The 25,314-nt window shown below is 40.7% G+C and overlaps 5 protein-coding genes across 5 annotated transcripts; 2 read left to right on the top strand and 3 right to left on the bottom strand.

Moving 5' to 3' along the window:
- Positions 1-1,376: 1,376 nt before the first annotated feature.
- LOC128252498 (myosin regulatory light chain 2) lies at positions 1,377-3,107 on the bottom strand. The gene is made up of 3 exons (XM_052980265.1): positions 2,965-3,107; positions 2,061-2,303; positions 1,377-1,908 (listed from the first exon to the last, which is right to left on the bottom strand). The coding sequence occupies exons 1-3, from the start codon at positions 2,965-2,967 to the stop codon at positions 1,486-1,488; spliced, it is 669 nt and encodes a 222-aa protein (XP_052836225.1). The 5' UTR covers positions 2,968-3,107; the 3' UTR covers positions 1,377-1,485.
- A 1,749-nt stretch (positions 3,108-4,856) lies between these two features.
- On the bottom strand, positions 4,857-6,809 carry LOC128252497 (pyridoxal phosphate homeostasis protein). The gene is made up of 5 exons (XM_052980264.1): positions 6,660-6,809; positions 6,382-6,594; positions 5,617-5,764; positions 5,311-5,552; positions 4,857-5,253 (listed from the first exon to the last, which is right to left on the bottom strand). The coding sequence occupies exons 1-5, from the start codon at positions 6,750-6,752 to the stop codon at positions 5,185-5,187; spliced, it is 765 nt and encodes a 254-aa protein (XP_052836224.1). The 5' UTR covers positions 6,753-6,809; the 3' UTR covers positions 4,857-5,184.
- Positions 6,810-7,179: 370 nt separating this feature from the next.
- LOC128266673 (uncharacterized) lies at positions 7,180-9,415 on the top strand. Its single transcript, XM_053003347.1, has 5 exons — positions 7,180-7,517; positions 7,572-7,689; positions 7,749-8,810; positions 8,864-8,982; positions 9,043-9,415. Exons 1-4 carry the CDS (start codon positions 7,299-7,301, stop codon positions 8,926-8,928), a joined length of 1,464 nt encoding a protein of 487 aa, XP_052859307.1. The 5' UTR covers positions 7,180-7,298; the 3' UTR covers positions 8,929-8,982; positions 9,043-9,415.
- A 236-nt stretch (positions 9,416-9,651) lies between these two features.
- On the top strand, positions 9,652-10,834 carry LOC128256686 (trafficking protein particle complex subunit 1). Its single transcript, XM_052987211.1, has 3 exons — positions 9,652-9,883; positions 9,940-10,082; positions 10,594-10,834. Exons 1-3 carry the CDS (start codon positions 9,785-9,787, stop codon positions 10,787-10,789), a joined length of 438 nt encoding a protein of 145 aa, XP_052843171.1. The 5' UTR covers positions 9,652-9,784; the 3' UTR covers positions 10,790-10,834.
- Positions 10,835-15,700: 4,866 nt separating this feature from the next.
- Positions 15,701-22,317, bottom strand: LOC128252490 (acyl-CoA Delta(11) desaturase). The gene is made up of 4 exons (XM_052980255.1): positions 21,435-22,317; positions 18,303-18,433; positions 17,206-17,597; positions 15,701-16,602 (listed from the first exon to the last, which is right to left on the bottom strand). Exons 1-4 carry the CDS (start codon positions 21,856-21,858, stop codon positions 16,164-16,166), a joined length of 1,386 nt encoding a protein of 461 aa, XP_052836215.1. The 5' UTR covers positions 21,859-22,317; the 3' UTR covers positions 15,701-16,163.
- Positions 22,318-25,314: the final 2,997 nt, after the last annotated feature.

Here is a 25,314-nt window from a genome sequence, read left to right as displayed (position 1 = left end):
GTTTATATTTCTGACCGGGTTAAAAACTTTTTAGAATTTGTTCATCTTGCCGTGTATAGCTTAATTTATACTGAAGTAAAGATTCGATTCGCATTTAACAACTTGTGGCATGTTTCATTTTGAAATGAATTGGTGTGTATGGTGTATGGTGTGTGCTCGTGTTGAGTAGTTAGTGTAAGTACATAGTATATAATGTGTGGCTTTATCCGATCAGCCTGGGTACTAGTGGGTTCTGGGTACCTTAATCAAACTAAAATCATCCACCCCCCCATCACCAAATATCACCCCGGGGGGAAAAGAGGATCCTCCTCGAAGTTTCGAAACGCATTAACTAGAAACACTGGGTTGGTTGTTTGATCGTTTCTTCATATTTCAGATATCATATTGGGTTGTTGTTCTGTTTGTTTTGGGTGGTATATAACGCTGATAGTTCATAAGCAGAAAGTTGTGGTTGTGGTGGTGGTGATTAAGTTATGTAAATTCGCATTAAACAATTTGAGTGAATGAACTTAATGTTTCTCTGTTATTAGCCTAACATTCGATAACTTGCAATAATATTGATAACTCATAACTGATAATCATAATTGATATTGAAATTGAAATTGAGTAACGAACGATAGATATGCATAACGATAAATATTGTGTATATAGAAGGATATAAATAATTGGCTCTCAGTTAAATGTCCTTAACAATAGTTTGCTATAGGTTTGCCTCTCTCTCTCCAGGTCCTGCGAGATTTAACGAACGAAAATAGAACATCAAAACTCACAAAACTCGTTTAAAAATTCATATTCATATTCAAATTCAAATTCAACTCATGGGTGCAGGCCTAACAAATCCAGCCTGTTTACCCAACAACATCATCTTCATCTTCATTTTCATCATCATCATCATCTTCATTCTCGTCCTCCCTACATCATCACATTCTCATTATCATTGCGATTTCGTTCTCGATCTGGTATTCATCTCTCTCTTTGGTTTTCTTCAACGGACAGCGATTAAAATAGACACGGCTTGGTTGTTGTTTTAAAGTTTTTTTTGTTGATTTTATAGGTGTTTTAAATAAAATAGATAGCATTTGTTTTATAAATTTTACGTGTAAAATTTAACAGTAAATCAACTAGAAAACTAACGCGTCAGTACTTGCCGTGACAGTGAACGTGATCGTAAGTATCCCTAACTATGATGGACAGATACATGGTAAATGGTTCTGAACGCTACCAATTTGTTGCTGAAGAAGTTCAGTTTCAGTTGTGATCGGATCGGATGTTGCTGATCTTATTGGTGGTGTTGGTTGTTCTTGGTGGTGGTGGTGTTGGTTAACAAAAAGAGATTATAGTACAAGATACTGAGAATCTACATATGTAAACGAGCGTTTCTTTTAATTACGTTTATTATTACTGATTTGACTGATTGATTTAACGTTCTGATTCTGGCTGTAATATGGATGCTGAGTTAGAAGTTAGGATGTGATCTCGGTTGCCTTAGGCGGCCTCCTCCTCCTCCTCTTCACCCTTGCCGGTGAGCATCTCGATCAGGGCGGCGGTATCGATCTGGTTCTTGTCGTCGATCACCATCTGATCGTAGGCATCATCGACCTCCTTCATGGTGAACTTGTCACCGAAGTTCATGAGCATTTCGCGGAATTTGTCACCATCGATGAGACCATCGTTATCGAATGTTTTGAAGGCAGCAATAACAACTTCGTCTTCATCGTTGGCACCGGAGGTGGCCATGCGGTTGGCGAACAGGGTCAGCAACTGGGTGAAGTTGATCGGACCCGAGGCCTCGCCCAGCATGGCGTCCAACTCCTTGTCGTTGGCGATCTTGCCGACGGAGTCGAAGGCAGCGCGCAGATCGTTCTTGCCAATAATACCGTCCTTGTCGGCATCCATTAGTTGGAAGGCCTAATTGATTCCGCACAGAGAGACAGAGAGATAGAAAGAAAGATCGGGTTGGTGACTTGGTCCTTGACAAGTGCGATAGATGATCGATGTGGGATGATTGGATGGGCTTGGAAGTGCTGCACTATGATAGATGTGGGTTGTTGGAAACTCACCTCCTTGAACTCGGCGATCTGCTTCTGGGAGAACACAGAGAAGACCGAGGAGCCAGCGCGCTTCGACTTCCTGGAGCCGCGGGATCCGCCCGACGCTCTCTTCGAACCAGTGGCGGATGCGGCCGGGGCAGGAGTTGCGGCTGGTGCCGGGGTTGCTGCCTCGGATGCGGCCTCAGAAGCGGTTTCGGAAGTACCACCCTCTTCCTTGGTCTTCTTCTTCTTAACCTTCTTCTTCTCATCGGCCTGGGGGTACAAAAATGGGTATTTGATTAGTGGGAGTTGGGGTCTTTAAGGGTTACCAAGTCAATAATCTGTCAGATGGTCTACTATCTAGTCAACTATAAGAAAGTCAGGTAATTTTCTTTTGGAAGGTCTGAATTGAGTAAAATCCATTATTCTTTTTTAGGACCCTTTAAAATTACTTCATTTAAAAGTCCTCAATTGAAATTGAAAGTAATCCATGTGAAAGTGTTCCATTGACAAAGTTAGGATGTTTTTTCTCAAATTGGCCCGAAAATATGTATCTGGGGCGAAAAGTTTTCCACTTGGCTATAAATAGCCCGGACGCATGTTACGTAAGCTTTCCGCCGTGCGCCACTTGCCGTCTCGCTCGCTCCCCGAAACGGATATCGGATTACGTTACTGACGCGTAACACTTGGATCGATCCATTTATAGAATTCGAATGTTCTGCACTGTTCTCACAACGACAAAGGTGAATTGGGGTCACCATGGAGTTATGTTCACTTCATATTCATATCTTCGTTTTCTTTGAGTTATCGAATGCAAATGATTCACTGCACTGATCGGTCATTATCCTTGCTGCATATATCCAGGCACTGAAGGTCCAGTTCGGTTCGGTGTTCAGTTCAGTTCGGTTTTTGATATTCCGGGACGTATCCTTACCATGGTGCTGAACTTTGATGTGTTGTCTAATCGAGTCGAGCCGTCAGAGCACACTGAATCTCTGGCTGATTTTATCGCCAAGACAATGATGTTTTAAGAGTTCGGAGGAGCTCTTCTTCTTCCACCCATTGGGCCATTTCGTCGGGGATTCGGCAAACTTCGGCACTCGTCGGCTGCCATTCGCTGTATCTGGATCTGTATCTGTATCTGCAATATTCGTGCTGCCTTTTTTAGTATCTGCAAGGCGAGGTCCGCCCAGGCGATCGGTGGGGTGCTGGCGGCAATATCTATATAGCTATAGCTATAGCCATGGGGTATAGCCTATAGCCTATGGTATAGCTGTATCCGAGTTGTTTACTCATCGGCCGCTGCTCTAATCAAAAATCTAATTTTAAAGGCAGAGAAAATGCTTTTGGCTTTGGCTTTTGGCGCAGAAGCCTATACATATGTTCGGAATTTATTTCGGTGCGGTTCGGTTTGGATCGGTTCGGCTCTCTGTTGTGGATACATTTCCCCATGCTCAGATTTTGTTTTGTTTTCTTTTATTTTGCTATGCTGCTCGGCCCATCTCTTTTCTAGAGGCCACCCGCCCAAAGGTGTCCTCTTGCGCTGAAATCACCTACATTTCCCTTGGCAGCAGCACATACACACACAACATATCCCACATATAACAAATGTCTATTCATGCCTATATACTCGATGTTTTGCCTTGCCTATTTTACGTTTCTTTTTCTGTTTTCGAAATCCCCGTACATTGTGCAATATGAAGAGCGCCGAGAATTCCAAATCTATAGATCTGTATATACGCAAAGATCGGACGGATTTCGTGTCGCATAAATATCCAACGAACCCGATATTTGACCAGAGTTATTTCGGCAACAAATGTGGAATAAACATCTGATTTTTTCTATATGCTAGTGATCCATAGACGTTGCATAACATTTCTGACAATTTTGTTATTCCTTTTTTAATTGAAATCTGAAAACTTTGTTGTACCACGTCATGATACATTAACCTTGTTACGATATATAGTAAACAAAATATTAAGGTATTTCATAATATCTATTCAAATGACTAAAATTCTAACAAGGAATTGCATACAGCACAAAAGAACATACTTATGTATATACAAAATATTAAGATAGTTCATAATATTTATTGATTGCGGACTGCAATAAGGAATTGTATGCAACACAAAAAAATATAATTTGAGTTTTTATAACAATCGACAAGTTAAATCCTCATTGTGTTGATAATTTGTTACAAGCAATTAAATTATATTATTAACTATTACGAAATATTGTCTATAGACAATCATTTTTAGAAATACATGTTCTTTGACATAATGATATAAAAGGTAGTGGGGATTACCCAAATATATAATGTAACTGTATGAAAACGAATGCAGTTTCTCAAAGATTATTTGCCTTCCTCTAAATAAAAAGTTCAATGATTAATATTAAGCAAAACTTTCCTAGACAAATCTGACGTCATTTAGCCCAGTTGAGTGGCCATCTTAATTCATACCCCCCTTTGCTAATGTAATAATTGATGAAGGTTTGATGCATGAATAATCAAACAGAAAATATCTAAATTAATGATGGGATCCGCGTGAGAAAACCTTCATAATTCATCGATCAGACATAATGAAAATCGATTGCGACTGCAGTCTTCTTCGTGATCCATTGAAAGTGATTTTCGGCGAAAACTCTTTTGGCGCTGCAATATTGGCACGTAACCAGGCGACATTTGGCCTCTGGCCAAGCAAAAAAAATAAGAAACAGACGGAAAGCTGCCCAAAATATAATACGCAAAGTAGCATTGAATGTATGCAAATATATAAATAGAACTAAGTGCAAAAAAAAAGAGAGAGAAACAGCCAAAGGAATGTTAAAATTAATGAAAACTGCGGCAAATGTATTCCATTTTTCAAGGAGCGCAAAGTATCTGGGAATATTAATGGTTTTGACACTTTGGAAGCATTGTTTATGGAGAGGTTAACAATCAAATATGGGATATAACAGCCTACACATAACATTTGTTTATCTCATGGTTTTCTAAATTTAAACGCCAAATCATCTTTAACGATTTACTAGGTTAGTCTGTGTGCGTGTACACAATTCCACCTGATACATGGGCGAACTTGGAGGTCGGACGTCATTGGGAATCAACTGTATTCAGTGCCCGCAACGCATTCCTAGCACATCTGCGGACCTCCCCTCACGTCTTGGCCGCCCGATGGCCGAAAATAGAAGAGCCAACGCGAACCACTGTGCTGCCCATTTCAATCTAAGGGAATAGTTCGTATTATAGCGAGAGATCTTGGCCAGTCAGCTTCTGACTTACCGCCTTGTCAAAGTCGTTGGACATTCCCATGGAGACGAGCGCCGAATCTGGGTCCAAAGAGTGCGCCTCGCAGATGGATTTGTGCACCTGCATGAGCGATACGAAATCCGGATTGGGTCCGTTGCTGTAGTCAAAACCAAAAGCGCCAATGGTCATTATGCCCCTCAGGTTAAGGTGTTTCAGGTTGCTCCTGATAAACTGGTAAAGTGCAGGGGCATCCTTGGCTTCGATTCCGCTCTTGACTAGAGGAATTCGAAGAAGAGAAAGTAGGTATACAGTCGGTTGATTTAGGAGCTCCAAACTCACCATCCTCGCCACTGGTGTTGATCTGGATGAGCACCTGCAGCTGCTGCTCAGGAGCTGGTTGTACTTTGGACCAGGCTGCATCCAACTTGGTAGCCAGTTTCTCGCTGTCGACGGTTTGGATCATACTCAGGTTTGGCACCGACAAAACCTAAAGAATGAGTTTAGGCAGGAACCAATTTAGAAAGCATTAAAAAGTTTGTTTTGTATTATCAACATTTTACTACTTATTAAATGAATAGTTTCCTATTTGTATTCTGTTAAGCCATTGGCTTTTTTTAGGCAATTTTGAAAAGTTAAATAATAAATAATAGCAATTTTAGGTGTCTTCCCAACTAGAAAGCTTTACAGCACCCAACATATTAAGTCTATTTTACTTCACTTTAAAAATTTGTCGTTTGTTTTAAGTTGTATATGGGCTTTGAGAAGTTTATAAAGGTTATAAATGAAAACAATTTTTAATAGATAATGTTCTTTTAGATACAAAAAAAACCTTGTTCAAAAATTAAAACAGGGCAGCCCTTCAATGTGGTTATAGAACGCTAATCAAATCTAAATCTTTGTTTATCTGCCTGCAGCGCTATCGAAGGATAACTTATCTGTACATATTTAAGGCCATAAAAACGCTGTAGATTGCATTTTTCATATAACCTAATGACAAAATCTTTGAAGATCCCTGTTTAACCTTCAGATAAGATGAATTCTTTAAAAACCTCATTTCGTCTCTCTTGGCTAGAGCTATAGACTGCCATTCGATGCAAAGCTGACCTTGTTGATCTTGTTGCTTTGCATGTGACCGATGAAGTGCCACCTGATGTCGGGGCACTTGGCTAGGATGTCCGGATGGCGGCTCTTCTGCTCCAGTTCCTGCACGTAGTTCTCGCCGAAGTCCCTTTGTCCAGCTTCGTAGGCCTCGATTACTGCCTCCGCTGGCTTCGTTTTGCTCACTGCCACTAGGAGGGGCTTTCCAGTTTGCACTTCCTGTGGGAAAGATAAAGATTTCACTGAAGAAGATCATAAATGTGGGGAAATGAAGTAAATCTCACCTTGGGACGCTGCAGGAACACCTCATCAATCCTCTTCAACACTTGCTGCAGGCCGGCTTTCACGTCAAACTCCGCCATTGTGCGTCTTAGCATTTAACTGCGAAGGGTTTAATGACAAATTCGCTTTATATATAGCACCAGATATCCAGTAGTTATAGTGGATAACTTTACTGATAACAAATTTGCCTTGCAAATATAAAAACAAGGTTTGCACGGCTGAGAAATCAGCTGTTTGGTAGTGTGACCACTAACTTACTAAAAATACTAAATAATACTGCCTTTCTTTCTAAAATACCAATTTTATTTCTTCAAAGGCGGGAAAATTCAAAGTCCGATGGCAAACAAAAGTACAGAGTTCCAGAGTGTCATTTAAAAACGTATAAGTAAGAAAATAAATAAAACAATAAAACTATAAACAAAATTAGAAATATAAAATAATCATACCTATACCTATAATAATATACCAAAGAAAAAACCACCATCGCTTATTTAATTTTGGAGGGGCGTAAAAACTAGGCAAAACCAAATCCCATTGCCTTTGCTTTGGCAGTAAACGTCTGCCGCATTTCATCCTTTCGAAACCCAGTGCTGGGGAGAAATGCCTTCACTGGAACCCGAACATACTCCTCTACTTGAACCATGGCGGACGCCATCAGATGCGCCTGCGACTCCCTGAACTCCGTCGTGGGATACCTGGTCACCATGAGGATCTGCGAGATCCGTCAATGCCTCGAGTTCCTCGGTGTGGCGCACACGGAGGTGATCGCAGGCGTGGTCCTGTTCGTCCTGATGCAGTTCACCAAGTTCACGGTGGTCCTGCTGCTGGCCATTCTCCTGGCCTACGGGATATTCTACTTGGTAAGGAGTGGTCAATCTTTTTTAAAACCCATTTAACTAAAAAAAAAACCACAGTGGGACACCTTCTTCCCTGAAATCAGTAAATTTGGTCACAGGGGTATGAAAATGTTCCGGAATGTACGAACATCTGCCAACTTGCCGCCTTTTGCCTCGGACACTGAGGAGACTCCTGGTAAGTATAGCTTATAATCATTTATAAATAGTATTAAATAAAATATTTTATCTCACCAGGAGAGTACTTTATTAGTCCAAAAATCCAGCAGTACACCACTGGCATGATAACCCCGAAAAATTCTCTCAAAATGCCAATGCTACTGCCTATGTTACCAAATAAGAACTTGAGGACAACCAGCCTGCAAACAGACCACAAACGAAGGGAAGAGGAAAACCGGCGAGGATCTCGTGGACGAGGTCACTCATCTCATCGGGAATCGCAGGACCCGGGAAAACATCGCCAAGAGCGTCCTAACTGGCAATCTGTTAATCCGGAACCGGAAAGGGAGCACCACTCCTCGAAAAGAACTTCCCATGGGGCCAGCGGAAGTGGTGGAGGTGCTGAGTCCAAGCGAATGTCGAATGTGCTGCGAATCCCAAACATCACCAGTGGAGTGGTGGACACCAGAAGACTTCCCGCAGTGACCAGTGAGCAACTGAAACAACTGCCCAATATCACAAGTGGAGAATCAAGGAGAATCCCCAAAGGAACTAGTGGTGCCAACGAATCCAAGAAGCTGCACAGATTAACCAGTAAGGAGATAGTAGATTCCCGCAAGGTTCCAAAAATAACTAGCGGAACCAACGAATCACGATGGCTAACCAGTGGTCAAACGACGGAATCCCGACGAGCTCAAAGAATCACAAGCAGTAGCAATGGGTCTCGAAGATTGCCAAATATAACGAGTGGAGAAGCTAAAGAAACCCGAAGAAGTTCCCATCCACGAGGAGCTAATGACTCCCGTCGCCATTACCAAGGTCATAGGGATGGTGGGGGCCGGGGAGAGTCTAAGGGCCGTCGACCATCGGAGAAATCACATCCGGCCCAAGGACGTCCGGAGGAGCAATCAAAGCAGCGGCGCAGCAACAATGTCCCTCCTGGAGTGACTAGGCGTCAATTTCCGGAGGATCAATACGAACGCTTGAAGATTGAGAACCGGGAGTACCAGGCCCGCCATTTGCAGGCCAGTGGTCCAGCTGGCTTTCATCAGAGCTTACGTATTCCTACCTCCGAAGGAGCTCAACTCACCAAACAGGATAACTTCATTGCAGGACATCGCCATAGGAACACCAAATCAAGTAAGTAAAGAGTCGAGATATATCACTCAAACTGATAAATATATTTAATATAGGCAATCCCAACAAGGATGCCGGTCATCAACATAGATCCAATCGCGTGGCTAATCTGATATTTTAGAATGGACAGAAACAGTATAAGAAAAAAGTCCGCACTTGACAGTGGAGCCGAAAAGTAAAAGCTTGAGATCCCTCTTCAAATCCCCCCTAAAACAATAAATCCTTTCTCCAAAAGCTCCTCCCTAACCATCGATAAGAACTATCCAATTTGACGAATATCCCAAGACGATTGACAGTTGCGATGACTCCGATGAAAGGTCAAGTGAAAATGCTGCAGAAACAATGGCCAAAAAAGCCCCAGAAACAACTATAGAAAAGGATCAAGTACAAGATGAAATGCAGGACCAAGGATCCAGCCGTGAAGAAGTGAACTATTTCAATCCAAAGGAGTATCCATTTGTGGTGGAGATGCCCGAGCCAGCGGATAAAGAAAAGAAAAAGAAACCCAAAGACAAAATAAGTGAGCAAAAAAAGGAGGAAAATAACTGAGCCCGTTTTCATTGTGTATCAAAATTTCTGTTTTTTCTAAGCCAAATAAACACCGCAAAGGCGTTTTAACAAATAACATGTATATTTTGTTATACTTGTTTTCTCATCACCAAGATATGTTTGAAGGTACAAACTTTGTTTACTAAATATATTTTGTTATTTAGTGCATTTAATAGAAGATATACATTAAAAAATTAAATTTAAATTCATAATTGAAAAATAATTGCTTGATGGGCAGCACTTTTTCAAAAAATCACCTAACGCCTTTAAACAGCTGTTTTTATGTTGTCTAGTCCCGAAATGGAGAAAGTTGGCAGCCCCTGTGAATGTTTTTGTTTTGCATCGGAAATTAAAGTGAATTTCATTCCATAAATTCGAAATAGAGCCCACCATTAAAGGCTAATGCCATTCCGATTAGCTTTAGCAAGATGACCATATTTAACCTGTACATATTCGACAAGTTTGGAACGCTACTTCATTACGCAGAATGGAATCGCACCAAGAAATCGGGAATCACCCGAGAAGAGGTGAGTATTAATTAAGAAATATACAATTAATATCCACTAAATGTTGTTTATTTTAGGAAGCCAAACTCACCTACGGCATGCTTTTCTCGATCAAGTCCTTTGTGAGCAAAATATCACCCCATGATCCGCGGGAAGGATTCCTCTATTATAAGACCAATCGCTACGCCCTCCATTACCTGGAAACTCCATCGGGATTGAAGTGAGTTTGTAAAAAAATCATAAATTGTAACTTATCTTTTATGTTCATTCAGTACTTTCCCAAATGTATATATCCATTCAATCTTAAGAAGTTTGTAACATTATTTATATCTAATCCTGCCAAACATGTTAATCTTCACCAAACCAAGTTGAACACGTTTGCTAAGAATAGATGAAAATAATATTAGCAATTGGTATTTCTATACCAACTTATTAAAATTAATATATACATTGTACTGATTCTGAGTAAACCCAAAATCATTAAGACTTCAAGGACTCTAATTCTAAATCAGTATTGCTTTTAATGAAATGGCTTTAATCTCTGTTACCCACATTAACACAAGTTTCTAATATATTAGAAAGTTGTAGAAGAAAACATTACATAATAACTTGTTCAGTACTTGCTAAGTATCCCATTTCATTGAGTTAATTACTCTCTTTTTTTGTACCTCAATCTAATAACCAACGTAGTATCCCCAATTTCCAAACAAAAATCCTTTCCTTATCCCCAGGTTCGTTCTCAATACGGACACGACAGCCATCAACGTGAAGGAGCTGCTGCAGCAAATGTACGCTAAAGTGTGGGTGGAGTACGTCGTGCGGGATCCACTGTGGACGCCCGGCACAGTGGTCACCTCGGAGCTATTTCAATCAAAGCTGGACGAATTCGTTAGGCAGTCCCCCATCTTCGGCATTCGCAATATCTAAACAAATAAATAGCTTTAAGCTCATATTCCCATTACCAAGCCAAAAGTTGAATGCTATTTACTATTTTGAACTCGGAAATTCAAAGGTCTATGTCAATTAGGTCTGAAATGCAAATTACGGTGACAAGTGCTCCGAAATGCAGCCCGCAAAATCCGGGCGCCGGAAATGTCGTGCATGCACTTAAAAGTTGTCTGCGGTGCTAGCGAGAAAAAACTGGCCTCAAAGTTGCGCAAGCCCTGTCTTTTGCTGTTGTCCACCGTCCAACGACCAGCGCAGACAAAGGGGGACAAATGTCAAAGCGGTTGCAGCAACTCGAAAATTTTACTTAGTTCCACGAACTTATAAACTGACTGAATGTCTGACTTGATGAGTGACTGAGCGGGTGTTGCTGCAGGGATTACACATGTAAAAACTAAATAAAACCTTTTATTTTACGAACATTTTTTAAAAACAAAGGAAGCTATAATTTGGCTTAGCTAAATAGTTTTCTATCGGAAATTTAAATAGCTCTCTAAGGATAGATAATTTGATGCCTTTGAAAAAGCCCCTTATCTCCTTGGGTTTAGCTGCGGTAGAAAGAGCTTTCAGAGTATAAAAAACATAAATGATAAATATTTGATAAAATCAAATATGTATATCTGGTCCAATTTATAAGGCAGTTAAAATTTGTTTTTATCAAATAATTTTATGGCTTTTTTTGCATATTGATCCGTTTCTAGAGATATTAGTGCGAATGCTTAACAAGATGAAAGTGATGCGATATGTGATGTAAGTTATCAGCTAAGGCGATCTAATGATAGATGATAGGGCCCCTTCTTGGGCCCTATTTTTGCCCGTGTAACTGCAATTTTTGGACCGACAGCTGAGCTCGCGTCAAGGGTTTTCGCAACTCTCTGTTGTAGCCGAGGAATATGAAAATGAAAATGATTTGCAGAATGCATCCATAATTGGGGGAGCAGCACGTGAAGCCGCCGAAACCAGTCGCTTTAGGTCCGCGCTATTGCTATTGCTATTGCTGTTGCTGTTGCGGATCCACAACGGCAGCATGAACGGGCAAGTATACAAATATGGCAATACAGATACCGCTGTGAATGCTCTTTCCTATACGCCCGATGTCTCACTTATTCAAAATTTTGTGCAAGTCACAAGACGTTTGAACTAAATATATTTTGTATGTTTTAGTGCTCTTTTTTTTTTTTTTTTTTTTTTTTTTTTCTTCGCATTGTCTTTGACGAATTTTTAAAACGGGTTTCGACATTGCAAAAGCCGCTGGCGGGACAATAAAAGTGGAACCACAAAGCGGTTTCTTTTCTCCGCGATCGAAGAAATCAATTTCAAAGCCAAACGTCCAGGCCGCAAAGCACAAATAAATCAATCGCTCGGCCAGGCATCAAGACCTAATGATGGCACCCATGGACCACCAAAATTTGAGCCGAGAAAAACCGAAAAGTCGAACGCACACGCACACGCACAGGTTACAAAACACACATTAAAAGGTGCCCTTTCAAAATCGGCAATTGCATAGACACTCAAGCCCAATACTCATAGATACCCAATCTAGTGGATACCAGTTCCGAAAGAGAGGCTGCATATCGGCAATCACATGGGTGTAGGTATAGGTCTTCGATACCATCGCATCGGCTTCCAATTAGCCGTGAATCTGGTGGGCATGGGATTTACGGGGGATGTCGAGGGAAACCGACGGAGCTTTCTGTTTTCATTCGCAAAAGTTACGCAAATTTCGGGTTACTCGTCTGTGGTTTTTGTCACCAACTCCGGATCCGTGGCAAGGTTATTAACGGTTTGCTGGTCTCTGGTCTCTGGTCTCTTAGCGCTTAGGAATTGGAAATTGTCGCCCGGTCACGTCATTAAATGACCGCTATCTTGATTGCTTTACGACAGCTGCGACTTTTTCCCGTGCGTAATTAAAAGTTTAACGAGCAATTGTGCCGGGTATTTAGTTGATTTCCCCGGGCAAAGAAAGACAGAGAGGATGGCCGACCACCCACAAAAATCTCGTGTGGCGATCAAGGCCCATTGGCTTTTTTACCGCAGGCGGACCTGATCTGCCAAAATACCCATAAACCAGCCCATCGGCACGGCACGTTGAGATATTATGCAAATACATAGGCCTAACGCTTACCAAATTTGGTTTTGCCGAGCCAAATTGGTGGAAATGCTCGAATATCGAATAGAAATCTCATATATTTCGCATTAATCTTCAGATAAAGCAGTCAGAGTTCAGGGAAGGGCAATGTTGTTGACTCTCAAAGGGATTCGGCTGTGTTTGAAATAGCTTGCGACACCACTGATCATTTGTTTATTTGCCTTTCGAAGAAACAAAAATATAAATTAGAATCAGCTTTAAATATATGAACTGACTGATAAATTAGCATGAAAATACAACGGTATTAAAGATGCCTGGAATCTCTTAAATGAAAGTGGACTGACACGTGTCGAGCTAAGCGAATAAAGAAGAGAGATCAAAGTTCTTTGCATAAGATGCTAGAATCTTCTTGAATTTTTATTTGGGCTCATAAAGCTTTATTTAAACTATCAATTTATCACAATGGATTTGAATTTTAATTTTGAGCAAATCAACATGAAAATCTTCTAATCAACATGGTTAATTTTGTGGATAAAGTTAAATATTTTATTCGATTTAATTTATTTATTCGATTAAATATATATAAATATATTTAAATACATATTATCCATGGATAATAATTAAATTGATGTCACTGAAGGGGAAAATCAATTGAATGAAATATTATACTTTATCCAGAATAAATTGTTATCTTAAGTAAACCAACTTTAATTTGTAGTTCTTATTAATTATTTCCAACCGTTTTCCTTTATTTATTAGGCCTGAGCGAGTATCACCTACACACTCATTCATCTTTTCCAGTGGGTGGCTACCAATGGGTTAATGAAATTACGATCCAGCACCTCTGTGGCAACCTTCAATTAACTAGGCCCACAAAAATGGTCCAAATTGAGTGCTCGTTTGCTGACCACTGGCTCGTCACCAATTAGGTGACGATGACAGCCACACAGAGAGCGCTAATGAGATGACGATGACACGATAGGGTATTGGCGTTTTTTGGCCATTGCTTGGACTGTTGGTATTGGCACAGCACTTGACCTCCACAACAATTGGCGTACAGGCTGAATACACAGCAACAAATTTAATAAAATATCAGAAGATTTTGTATTGTAGATGTAAAAATGGCTGAAGCTTGTACTTCCTTATAGCTTATTTTTCAACGAACACATACAAGTTTCTGAATATCAAACAATAATTAATTCTATATAAATATTTATAAAATGATCAGATCTTTTCTCTGTAAGCATACAAGTCATGAAGTTTTATGGTAATCGGGAACTCCCAACCACTTGATGCAAAAAGGGCGATGCTCCAGGAATTCCCCTTGAATGTCTGATGGCCTGAACCTTTTCAAGGTTCTCGTTCTCGTTCTTGAGATTGAGATTGAGATTGAGATTGAGTTCGGTGTACGTGCCAAGTGCACGTAGGCCTGACCAAATGGGGGGAACTGAGGGGCCGGTGGGGAAGTTAACGAATCGATTTGGGAACTATTATAGTCACGGCGTCTAGTCGCGGTTCCTTGCGTCAGTTCCTGCGACTGTACGATGTAGCGATCTCCAGATTGGACGCCTCTTTCGGCACGTAGTCCAATGTCAAGGGAAACCTGTTGGCGCCTAAGCAGCGACTAACGACTTACTCCGCCTAGTCCCACCTACTCAGTCCAGTTAAATGCGTGATTTAGATGACGATTATGTTCATAACAATGACAAAAGTCGTTTCCATTTCCCATTCTCATTTCCATTTGCATCATAACTTCGTCACTGCCTCAAATTGTCATTAAAGGTGACCGGTTAATAGTTTCGTTTCAGTATGGGGGGTTAAAGGGAAACCCGACAGTGGGTTTGCTACTTTATTTGGCATTTAAACTATTTAGCTTAATACTTAGCAACTCAACAGAAGACTTAATAATTAAAAAAAATAACAACAAAGCTCCCTCGATGATTGTTAAGATACATTTAAATAGGGCCTTTGCTGCACTGATTATCATCTTTTTTGTCAACCTTTAGTATTGGTGCATATTTACCTTAGCACATTCATCTTTTATAAGATGAGATGCTTTTGTCAACTTTCTATATAGCCATTTGCACTTCTAGGTGAACAGATAAACAAATAACGCCTTGAAAACAAGTATCTGTAAAGTTGAACTTGCCCATATTACGACTGGCGGAGTTTAGAGTGTCCTCAAGGAAATATTTACAATAAAAAATGGTTTTTCAGCTAGTTAATACTTGGGTTTATTTAAGAATAGACAACTAAACTATCACTACAAAACTAATCTTTTGGATAATGGGTCTCCTTGAGTCCATTTCACTTTAAAATACTATATTCTGGGTGTATCTTTAATGTGTCGCAGCTGTATTTATTTGTGAGTCACTAGCAAGTGTTAGACAAGTTCACATAATGGGTTTGTTTTCCGATTTCACAACTCAAACATTGACGTCAATTGTTGGCATAGGCTTGGTTTGGAATATATATTCAAAAACAGTTTTCGCACTTCTTGCTTACTTGAATTGATATTCTCTGAAAAAAGTTTCCAAAGCTTCCTAGATGATTAAGTATACATTATGTACGTTAATTGTTGATGATTTATTCAAAAACATTTTTCGCACCTATGGTTCATTTGAATAAGGAGTTTTTTTTCCAGGCACTAAAAAGTTTCCAAGCTCCCATCTTAAGCTCATAACAAAGTAAATATTAGTAGTTCATGTTATAAATATGGCCAGGCATTTGTCACTCGCTTCAAGAAAAGACAATACTTGAGGGGCCACCGACCATCGACCAATTGAAATGCGATTTACTTTGGATTTTTGAATTGTTTTTATTTGTAAATATTTATTTTTCTTTTTTATTTGTTTCGGCAAATTTTGTTGTTGTCATTTATACGTAAATTTGTGTGTGACTTATAACTTATGTCGTACCGTGCTATCTGCTAAATACCTAAACCTACACAAATGAAGATTTGAAAATGAGTGGATGTGGGGGTATGTGTTTGGTTGTGTGTGAGTGTGTGAATCTGTGTGATTGTTAACCATTGCGGTGCAAGTGTGTTGGGTTGAAGTGAAGATATAGATAATAATAGAATAGAGTTTAATTTAAAAAAACGATTATCGACTATGTCCCGCCCTCGCATAGACGCAAGATTAAGTGACGATCCTTCCCATCAGTGATCCGCGAGCCCATCTCGATCTCTAGATGCCTGGACGCCAGTTCCCGAATCCTATTCCGATCCCGCTCCCGATATCGATATCGATATCGAGATGGAGATCCCTAGTTGGCCGCCTTCTTGGACTTCTTCATCCGCTCGCCCTCGTTCTCATTCTCGTCCAGCTTGGCGCTCTCCGTGCTGCTGGACTCGGCATCGTACTCCAGATCCGGATCGGGCACCTCGGCATAGTGCACATGGCCCACCATGGTGGCGCCGGCCACCACTCCATCCTTGAACTCCTCAGGACCGCCAATCTGGGAGGCGTGGGTGCCATCGCCATACTTCTCCAGGGTGCGACGCACCAGCTCCTTGGAGGGCTGCTTCATGTTCCAGGCCCAGCCCAGCTTGTGGAAGGCATCCAACACCATGGTGGTGAAGTTCACGGTGTAGTTACCCAGCTCGGCTGCTTTGTAGTCCCAGGGGAAGACGTGGTGGTAGTTGTGCCATCCCTCGCCCATGGCCAACAGCGACACGTAGATGTTCTCGCTGGGCATGATGCGCCTGATGGGCAAGACAAAAAAGATGTCAATTAGATCTATCCTTTGAAATGGGTTAGATAAACTCAACTAAGAAAACAAATAAACTCTCTAAAAATCAAACAAAGTTGTTGTAAAAGTTCAGTTAGATCTTTTGAAGTGGGTTAAATAAACATTTCTGAGAAAACAATACATCTTTCTTTTAAACAAAACAAAGCTTTTCAACTCATTAAATTAAATATTTTAATCTAACGGAAACAACCACAACATAACCAATTGTTGCTTTTTATAGAAAAAATATATCAAGGAAAAAAACACTATTATTAACTAGATCTAAAATAAACCTCAATATTGTGGGCCTTATTTTAAAACATTTCTTATGTAAACAACAATTTCTTAATTCATCAAATGATTTCTTTTGTATTTTGTGCTTATGTATTTTTCATTCTATTTTTATCTAGAAGGTGTTGGCACGTGAGACTTATTTTTCGCCTGCTATTTCAGCAAAATAACGCATTGAGTCAATGAGTAAAATAGTAAAGTGACCTGTATTAGTGCTCTACAATACAATATGTTAATGTCAGCACCTTATTGGCACAATATTTTTTAGGGGAAGTGGCACACTTACTTATCATAGGGACGGGATCCCCAAAGATGGGCGGCACTGTTCACAGACCAGGTGAAGTTCAGGCTGCTCACGTAGCGGAAAAGGCACTGCTGCACAAAGGCCAGCGTCCAGGATTCACCCCAGCAATAAACTGGGATCACAGTTGGCAAGATGAAACAGAAGAAGGTCTTCAGGGGGATGAAGTATTTCTGGTGGAATCGCACCACGGGATCGGCCAGAATGTCGCTCATGTCGATCTGGCGACCGCGACGAAGCACATCCGGATGCTTCAGCATCATCAGCCATCCCACATGGGAGAAGAAAAATCCCCTATTGGCATTGTGAGGATCCGCATCCGTCTCCGAATATTTGTGGTGAACTCGGTGGTCACGAACCCAGTCGTATAGGGTGTTCTGAAAGAATTTATTTTATATTAGATTGAGAGAAGAGGAAACAAATAAAACATCAACTAAAGGTTTCTTAAGCACTTTTATCTTTTAAAATATTATTTGATAGTTTTTTAGATATTAAGCAACCATCTCTTTGACATTAACAAACTAACTATTATAAACGCCTCATAAAATAAAAGAAAATTGATCATAAAAAAGAATGTAACTTTTTGTTAAACATTAAAAATCCATTCTGCGAAGAAACTTTATCTAAAAGTGACAATCTTTAGTGGGTCAGCGGGGCTCATTTAACACTCCATCAAATTTTATTGTTCATCTTAATCTCCAGGTCGCTCAGTACATATATTTATATATCTTTCACGCTCCGCAGCGAAATCTAAGCATCTGCGGCTGAGAGCTGCTGCGCTTAATCGCTGCAGTCATTAAATAAGACAAATGTATCTGCGAGATACACAAAGCAAAACACTTTTGCCAGTCGCGGCTGCCCCGAGTAGTTGGAATTGTCAATTTTACAGTTTGTCAGTCGCGACAGGCATTAAGTTGTTATACTTAATGATGCAATTAATGTTAATTGCATTACAGCCCCCCCAAAAAAAAAAAACCGAAGGTGGCGCGTCAAATGAATTGGCAAAATGCGGACAAGTCTTCAGGTGGCATTACGTGTGCCAAAGGTCGAGGGATCCGATCCTCATCTTCTTGTAAACTCACCTGTCCGGCCACGCAGTAGCAGACCATCAGAATGGATCGCAACACGGTGTTGGCCTTGTAGCTTCGATGGGTCCAGAACCTATGGGCTCCGGCCGTAACTCCAAATCCAGCCACCCCGCCAACGAAGAATGCTGGAAGATAAATACATACATAAATTAAAAGTTAGATGTAAGTGTCGGCTATAAAGATTTGGACAAAGGCAGTGCTAATTGGATGCCAAAAGAAAAACCCGAAATTACATTTCCGCAAATTGAGCTATTTGAGGCTGGTTGCTAATTTCGCCGACAAACAAATGGAGTATAAAAGAGAATCGAGATGGCACAAGGTTAGACGGTAGGGGAACTTTATATAAATCCGGTGAATGACTGATCACGATTCTGGCCATCATTAGAAATATCACTCTCATGGAAATCACACAAAGGTACAAACCTTTCCAGACGATCTCTTCCATTAGAATATGCAAAATGCCATTGTCACCATCCTATTGATTTGGTTAATTGCTACTAGAAGTGCTATTAGAAGTAATGACTTATTGATCCCACGAAGGGGTTTTCCGCATCGCCTAACGATCCATGATATAGGAGAATTTAAAATATGCTCGGACAGCAGCACCGCATCGCACATTTCGGCAACCAACTAATGAACTATTAACGATTTCACTGAATGGGAATTTCATAGATCTTTCGATTGGTTGGAGGAAAGATTAGCCTTCACAATGTTGCGACAAAAACCAGTTCCGTCTCACCAAAAAATGAAATTAACAATTAAAGGCCAACACAGAGTGCGGAAATGATCAAACTTAACATTGGTGTGCCCACAAATGGGTTACGTATAACCATCAATAATAATGACTCAAATCTTTTCCATTTATTCTGGCTATTTTGCTGAAGTAGTGTTAAATCCAATGATTTTCATGTAATTTTTTAATATTTCTAAAATATTCTCATTTATTCTCCAGTAATAAATATAGGAAACATATCGTATAAATAGATCTCTAATTTGGATATTTGCATGCCAAATGCAGTGGAACTTGTAGCTATAGCAAAAAAGTTCAAGTTCAGATTGTTTGGAAATTAGATTTTGAGTTGACTCGAAGATCGCTGAAACGCTTAGCTGCATTAGCTATTCCACCGCCCATCTTTTTTGATCCCAAGACAGAAAAACCACAAGCGTCCCTGAGTCGGAAGAGCGTTGACTTGTCTTTATATAAATGTTAGTTTTTTTCGGCAGCTTCATTAACGCCCAATGTTAATGCGTTTATGTAAGTCCCCTCAGCTCAGAGTCTTTTTCCTCCCATTTTTTTTAATCAATATCTTGGCCTGAGCACGACAATTTTCGCCATCTACGTAACCGGCAAAAGATGATAATTCCCAGCATGCCAGGGAGCATCTTTAGGCGCTGCACGTTCGACCGCCAATTTGCCAAAATATTTACGAGCACGACGCCCCAAATAGGGATGCTCCTCATACAAGGATACTCCTTGTATTTTTTTTTTGTATTTTTTTTTTGCCTGTCAGGCCGCACAATGCGCAATAAATATTGAAAATTACCAGGTATTAAGGCATTTTTCGCTGTACAGCCATTAAGAGGGAAGTGCCCAAGTACCGAGCTTCATACGCTCTGGTAATTCCATTGAAAACGAAATCGGTTATGGAGCATCCCCGTAGTCTGCTGTCTCAATGTCAACTGATTTTTTTTGCCCTACTCGCATGTGAAGTGCTCAAAAATTGAGTCAGTGTTTACCGAACAAATAAATCATCTTTTGTCTTGTGAAATATATGAAGTTGCGACATGTAAAACAAGATCTATAAAGGTACAGTACTTTACAATCTTTTGTATCCAAGAATTTCTATGATAAATCATCTTTTGCGACTTGGACTATTTATTTCAGAAAATGACAGAAATTTCCAACTCAACCTTGGTAACCATTATTTACAAAACAAACATATTATCTATTCTTTGGCTTAACTTTGACTTACGGCCCCGTAAGCTGAAATCGTAAATGTAGCAGTATTGAATTGAAAGACCCAGAAATTTCTAGTTCAACCTTGTTTACCTAATATCGAGGCTTAATAACAGTGGGGTAGATCTTTCAAAGCCCCAAATAAATTTGTGTCAAGCGATTCTCTTTCTCACTGGCAACCTCTCTTTTTGACCGCATATTTATTGTAGACCAGCACGTTTTGGTTTTGTTTTCTGCAATCCACCTGTGTCAGTCAATTTTTGTGCTGAGACTGAAATTGCATGCCAGCCGTAAACTCAAAACCCAAACCCAAAGTAAAGCCAATGAAAGAGATTTCAACACACGTCGTATAACAAAAAGCAGAAGCTGAAGGGCGCTTTTGGGGGAAAAGGGGGAAAGGGGCCAGGAGGGAATGGGAAAGGGAAGGGGCGTCGTGTTAAGCGGTAATCAATTAAAGGCAATAACAAGGGGACGCATTTTGTAATGGCCCAGAGAAAGAAAACGCCGAGGGGCTTAAGGCGCTGGGCGCGCTAAATTGCAAATAATTGGTGGGGCAACAAATTTGGGGGAGTGGAAACTGTAAAGACAACATCATCAGCGACACCAACAACACATCAGCACTGGGAGAAAAATATTACAATTTGGACTTAAGATTTCCTTTAAATTTAGTACTTTAAAAAGAAGACTAAGTTTCATCTAAATGGCATCTAAAAAAAATCTTAATACAAACATTACCAAAAAATATAGCTGACTATTGCAGAAAACTAACTGTCTTAAAAAACTTTGATCTTCCCATTTCATGTAATTTTGAAATCAAAAATTATGCCAACCATGAAGATGTTAAAAAAAAATCAAAAAATATGAATACAATATAAAAGTATACAAAGGTAAAATTTTAATTTAATTTTGAATTTAATTTTTAATCGAAAAAGGCACATCCAGTATAAATTGTGAACTTTGCCATGTAAGTATAATTTTATCTATGTGTAATTTTTTTCCCTTTACAGACAGCATCGATCAGAGATGACTCTTTGTTTCCACACCTATCCCCAATCCACCATTTCCAAATTCGACAGACGATAGAAAGAGAGAGTGGGCATTACGCAATGCCGGATGGGATGGATATGGATGAGTTAGATGGTGAATATTCGACGGATATTGATACTTACACCAGATGGTGGTGTAGAGATTGAGGTTTCGCAGCGGATAGGTCAGCAGGCAGATTCCGGCCACGATGTGAAGCAATGAGATCTGGATGACTTTGTCCCACTTTAGGGGGGCCTTAAACTGCCATCCCAGCACGCGATCGCCGACGAAGGTGCGGGTGTACTCCTCGAGATCTATGGCGTCCCTGGGCACGTGCCTGGCCATCCCTTTGGGGATGACGGCCCGCGAAAGTTCCTCCCTTTTTGGGGGCAGCTGCAGCTTGCCGCGGGGCGGCAGCTCCGGGGACGAATCCTCGCCCCGTCGCACTTGCTGCTGAGCATCCCCGTTGGGCAACTTGGACCTGCGGGCCACTAGCGGCGGACTCGAATCCCCCGAAATGGCCGGCGTCTTGCTGCACACTCGCTCCGAGGTGGAAAGGTGACCCATTTTGCGCTTTCACAGATATGTATTTCTCTCTGGGGCCCCCGGGTTTTTATTTTGGGTTCGCCGGCGGAAACCGCGTTTCGTAACTGCTGCCGCACGCACACTCGCCAAACTTTCTTCACAGCTTAACACACAAACACTCGAAGGGCCTAATTGCCGGAGTACTTGGCCCAGAGTCGGAGCTGGAGTTTGGCTTTCTTACTAAAAACCAAACTGTCACTTGAGCGGACGCGGTTCGTTATTTTTTTATTTTACAGGGGAATTTCCTTTTGGTCGCTTTTCGCGTCTAACGAACTCAACGCGGCGCCGTTCCGTAGACAAATGATCGTAGCCAAAAGTGTAAATTCCTACCTATGCGGCTCACCTGAGCAGAGCAGTTAAGTTCGGTTCACCTGGGCAGCGACTGCGACGGCAACGGCGACTGAGCCAAAGTTGACTGATTGACCGACTGACTGACGGAGTTTCCAAGCCGACGCACCGCACAAAGGTGAAGAAAAGAAATGGAGAGACGAAATGGCCAAGAAGGCCAAGATTATGCCACCACACACACACACGTCCACCGAACCACCTGTTACCACTTCGGCTGTAGCCTCGGTTTAGCAAACTTCGGCTATAGCTTCGGCTTCGGCTTCGGCTACAGCTTCGGCTACAGCTTCGGCTATGGCTTCGTGTTTCACTTCGGATCGGCACTTGGACGCAGAATCAGCAGCGCAGTCAGCAGCTCTTGATGTGCGCTACCTCGAATTTACGCCAAATGTGTGGGTCTTTGGGTGTCATGCATCAGTAGGTCAAACCTTGTCGCTGCGGGAAACTCAAGACACTTCAGAAAGGCTTGCGAGTTGGGAAAGATTCACATTCACTCATGAGTTGGCGTTTAAATATCAATAGTTTTCTTTTGAAGAAAAAAACAAAGAAGTATTTGCCATCTAATCAATGACATTTACATCACCAGTTATCCAAAAACCGCCCATTAAAATGGTACCTTCAAAATTGTGTATTTAATATTATAATTTTAATTTCATGTCCAAGCTCACCAATGACAAAATACATTTAAAAAAATAATCAACTATATTCAATCTTAATATTTATTTTTTTTTTGTTTTAATCTGTATAAATTTGTTTAGTTTACAATTTATTTAGAAAGCTGTATGTTTTTAAGTTAGTTAAATACCCTGCCACCAAAGATGTAGGCTGATAGTTATCCAATTAAGACATTACACAGTACCTCGGCGTCTGCCCCTTAGTTTCAGTTCTTATCTGTCTGATCAGACGTCTCTTTCGCACCCGACTAAAGCCCCTGTGGCCGCCCAAAAAAATAAAAATATTCAGAGACCGACAAGAAGTCTGCCGGCATTTCTCACGATTACTCACGAATGTTCGAATAATGCTGCCGATCTACAAGTTATGCAGACGATTCTAATTGCATTTGCTAACTGAAATGGAATCGTACACGTGCTTAGTACTCCAGCATACTAATTGAAAGAGTTAAATTTCCTCCATGACGGATTCGCACCGTTGATCTCTTGTTGTCAAGGGCCCATAACTCATACGCCCCGTTAGGTTCTCGATTTAAGGGGGATATTCAAATAAGACCTTTCCCTCGGCGATTTCTATTTTCGAAGCAGTCGCTGGATTCTGCGATTCTGCTGCCCATTTGCATACGGACAATCTCTCCTTTTGCAAGCTTAAAGTATTTATAAAAATCGATTCCAGTCATCATCTTTTAACTGGGCTTCCACCACACTTCAGTTTAAAGATCGGATGTGGATGTGTGTGTGTGTGTGTGTGTGGTGTTGGCCAAAGCCAAAAAGTCAAAAGCCGTTCGATGATCATGAAGTTCAGTTCCCGAAGACCCACAGACGACAGACGAGAGTTGCTTTCTCTTTACGTAACCGCGGCGACAGAAACAGAAACCGAACTTAATTAAAACCCAAAAGCAAAAGCAAAGCGACGAAACCCCAGAGCCAAGGAAGCCCACTGTCCCATCCTAAAGTGGGTTTACAGCTTCTCCAAAAACCGAAAAAACCGAAACACCCAAACAACCGAACGCAATTTCCGAATTACCGAATCTGCAAACGTTCACAGTGTCACGCGACCGAACCCTTTGATCTCGACCCACTGTAAATGGTGTGTTGTGGTGGATATCTGCAAGATGCTGTTGATGAGGTGCTGATGTTGTAAGGCCCCGGCCATTAGCCAATTATGCAAAGCCACAGAAAAACAGTAAGACGCTTGGAAATTGTCTGCTGTCTGCCAGGGGGGGGAATGCTTTGTTTATAAACAAACAGCCAACTCGAAATCATTGGAAACCACTTTGATAAATTGCGCAGCTTCTCTTTTCGCACAGTCAGCGTTTTATATGAGGGTTCTGGCCGAAAAGTTCCCCCGAACAAAGCCAGCTTACTATTGTTCAGGTACCCAACCATAAATATGAAGTTCATATGTTTTTGCTTTTTTCTTTGCCTATAATCGCTTCCCGTTCCACTGTTCTTGGCCGCACGCTCAAAAGACGGTCATTCATGCGCAAAATATTTCAATTTGCCAGCGATTAGGCCGTGAATGGTGAGGGTTTTCAGCCGGGTTGACCCCCCAGCATCCAAACACACCTGCTTGAATCGATGTTAGGTACTTTTTGGGGCCTATGGTAGCCGTTGAGTTGCATAAGCCGACCAGCGATTTTGCGTACTCCACGAATTTGTGCAACCTTCAACTGTCGCTCAGTCGCTTTATGAAAAACAAATTAACACTAAACAAAGCGCAGAACGCGACGCGACTGCAATTTGCCACAGAGCGGAGCGGATCTCATATCTCAAATCTGCCACAGCGCAAATAGCTAAAAGCGAATAGGGATACACTCAGAAAGATCGATACAATAATATCAGAATCGTAAAAAATATATAATATACAATAACATATATATTATATATATAATTTATAAATAATAATGTTGTTTACCATTACCATTGCATATGCTTTATTTTGTAGCAGTTAATAAAATATTCTTTGAGTGGAACATTTGTGAATAGTTAAGGTATAAGCTTAAGTACCCAAAGGGTTATTCAATACAATTTAAAATACATATAATAGATAAGAAAATTATTCCACATTTGTTAAAGAAGAACTTCAGAAAACAAAACTTAAAGAGCTCTATTTTATAGTATAGTTTAAAAAAGAAACTGCCAATAGATAACGAAAGGCAAACGATCTTTACTTTTCATTGTTGTTATACTTTTTCCAGTAATTTTCTTTACACCACATGACATATTATTTCACGCACTTGTTAGTCATACAATTTTTTAAGTGTGGCAGCTTTTAGCAGGCAAATTCATTAGTAATCACTTCAGCGCAGAGTCATTAGGAATTGGTACAAGTGGCCGACTCAAATGTGAGTCAGTAGAGTTGCGTTAAGTGTGGAATGTTCACACCTAGGCAAATTTTACTTAGGAGAGTAGTGGTAGG

The sequence above is a fragment of the Drosophila gunungcola genome, chromosome 3R, assembly GCF_025200985.1.
Source record: "Drosophila gunungcola strain Sukarami chromosome 3R, Dgunungcola_SK_2, whole genome shotgun sequence".
Lineage (NCBI taxonomy): Eukaryota > Metazoa > Arthropoda > Insecta > Diptera > Drosophilidae > Drosophila > Drosophila gunungcola.
Note: the sequence above shows the minus strand (reverse complement) of the source record. Positions and strands in the feature narration are given on the sequence as shown.

Bases quoted from the DNA above. Each gene is read 5' to 3' on its own strand.
- LOC128252498 (XM_052980265.1), bottom strand. The intron at 1,909-2,060 runs GTGAGTTTCCAA...GGAATCAATTAG, and splicing joins AGATCGCCGAGTTCAAGGAG to GCCTTCCAACTAATGGATGC.
- LOC128252497 (XM_052980264.1), bottom strand. From the start codon at position 6,752: ATGCTAAGACGCACAATGGCGGAGTTTGACGTGAAAGCCGGCCTGCAG. The intron at 6,595-6,659 runs GTGAGATTTACT...TCTTTCCCACAG, and splicing joins TGTTCCTGCAGCGTCCCAAG to GAAGTGCAAACTGGAAAGCC. The intron at 5,765-6,381 runs GTCAGCTTTGCA...CTCATTCTTTAG, and splicing joins AAAGCAACAAGATCAACAAG to GTTTTGTCGGTGCCAAACCT.
- LOC128266673 (XM_053003347.1), top strand. From the start codon at position 7,299: ATGGCGGACGCCATCAGATGCGCCTGCGACTCCCTGAACTCCGTCGTG. The intron at 7,518-7,571 runs GTAAGGAGTGGT...AAAAAACCACAG, and splicing joins CCTACGGGATATTCTACTTG to TGGGACACCTTCTTCCCTGA. The intron at 8,811-8,863 runs GTAAGTAAAGAG...TATTTAATATAG, and splicing joins CCATAGGAACACCAAATCAA to GCAATCCCAACAAGGATGCC.
- LOC128256686 (XM_052987211.1), top strand. From the start codon at position 9,785: ATGACCATATTTAACCTGTACATATTCGACAAGTTTGGAACGCTACTT. The intron at 9,884-9,939 runs GTGAGTATTAAT...TGTTTATTTTAG, and splicing joins CGGGAATCACCCGAGAAGAG to GAAGCCAAACTCACCTACGG. The intron at 10,083-10,593 runs GTGAGTTTGTAA...CCTTATCCCCAG, and splicing joins GAAACTCCATCGGGATTGAA to GTTCGTTCTCAATACGGACA.
- LOC128252490 (XM_052980255.1), bottom strand. From the start codon at position 21,858: ATGGGTCACCTTTCCACCTCGGAGCGAGTGTGCAGCAAGACGCCGGCC. The intron at 17,598-18,302 runs GTGAGTTTACAA...AAATTCTTTCAG, and splicing joins GCTACTGCGTGGCCGGACAG to AACACCCTATACGACTGGGT. The intron at 16,603-17,205 runs GTAAGTGTGCCA...CTTGCCCATCAG, and splicing joins GGATCCCGTCCCTATGATAA to GCGCATCATGCCCAGCGAGA.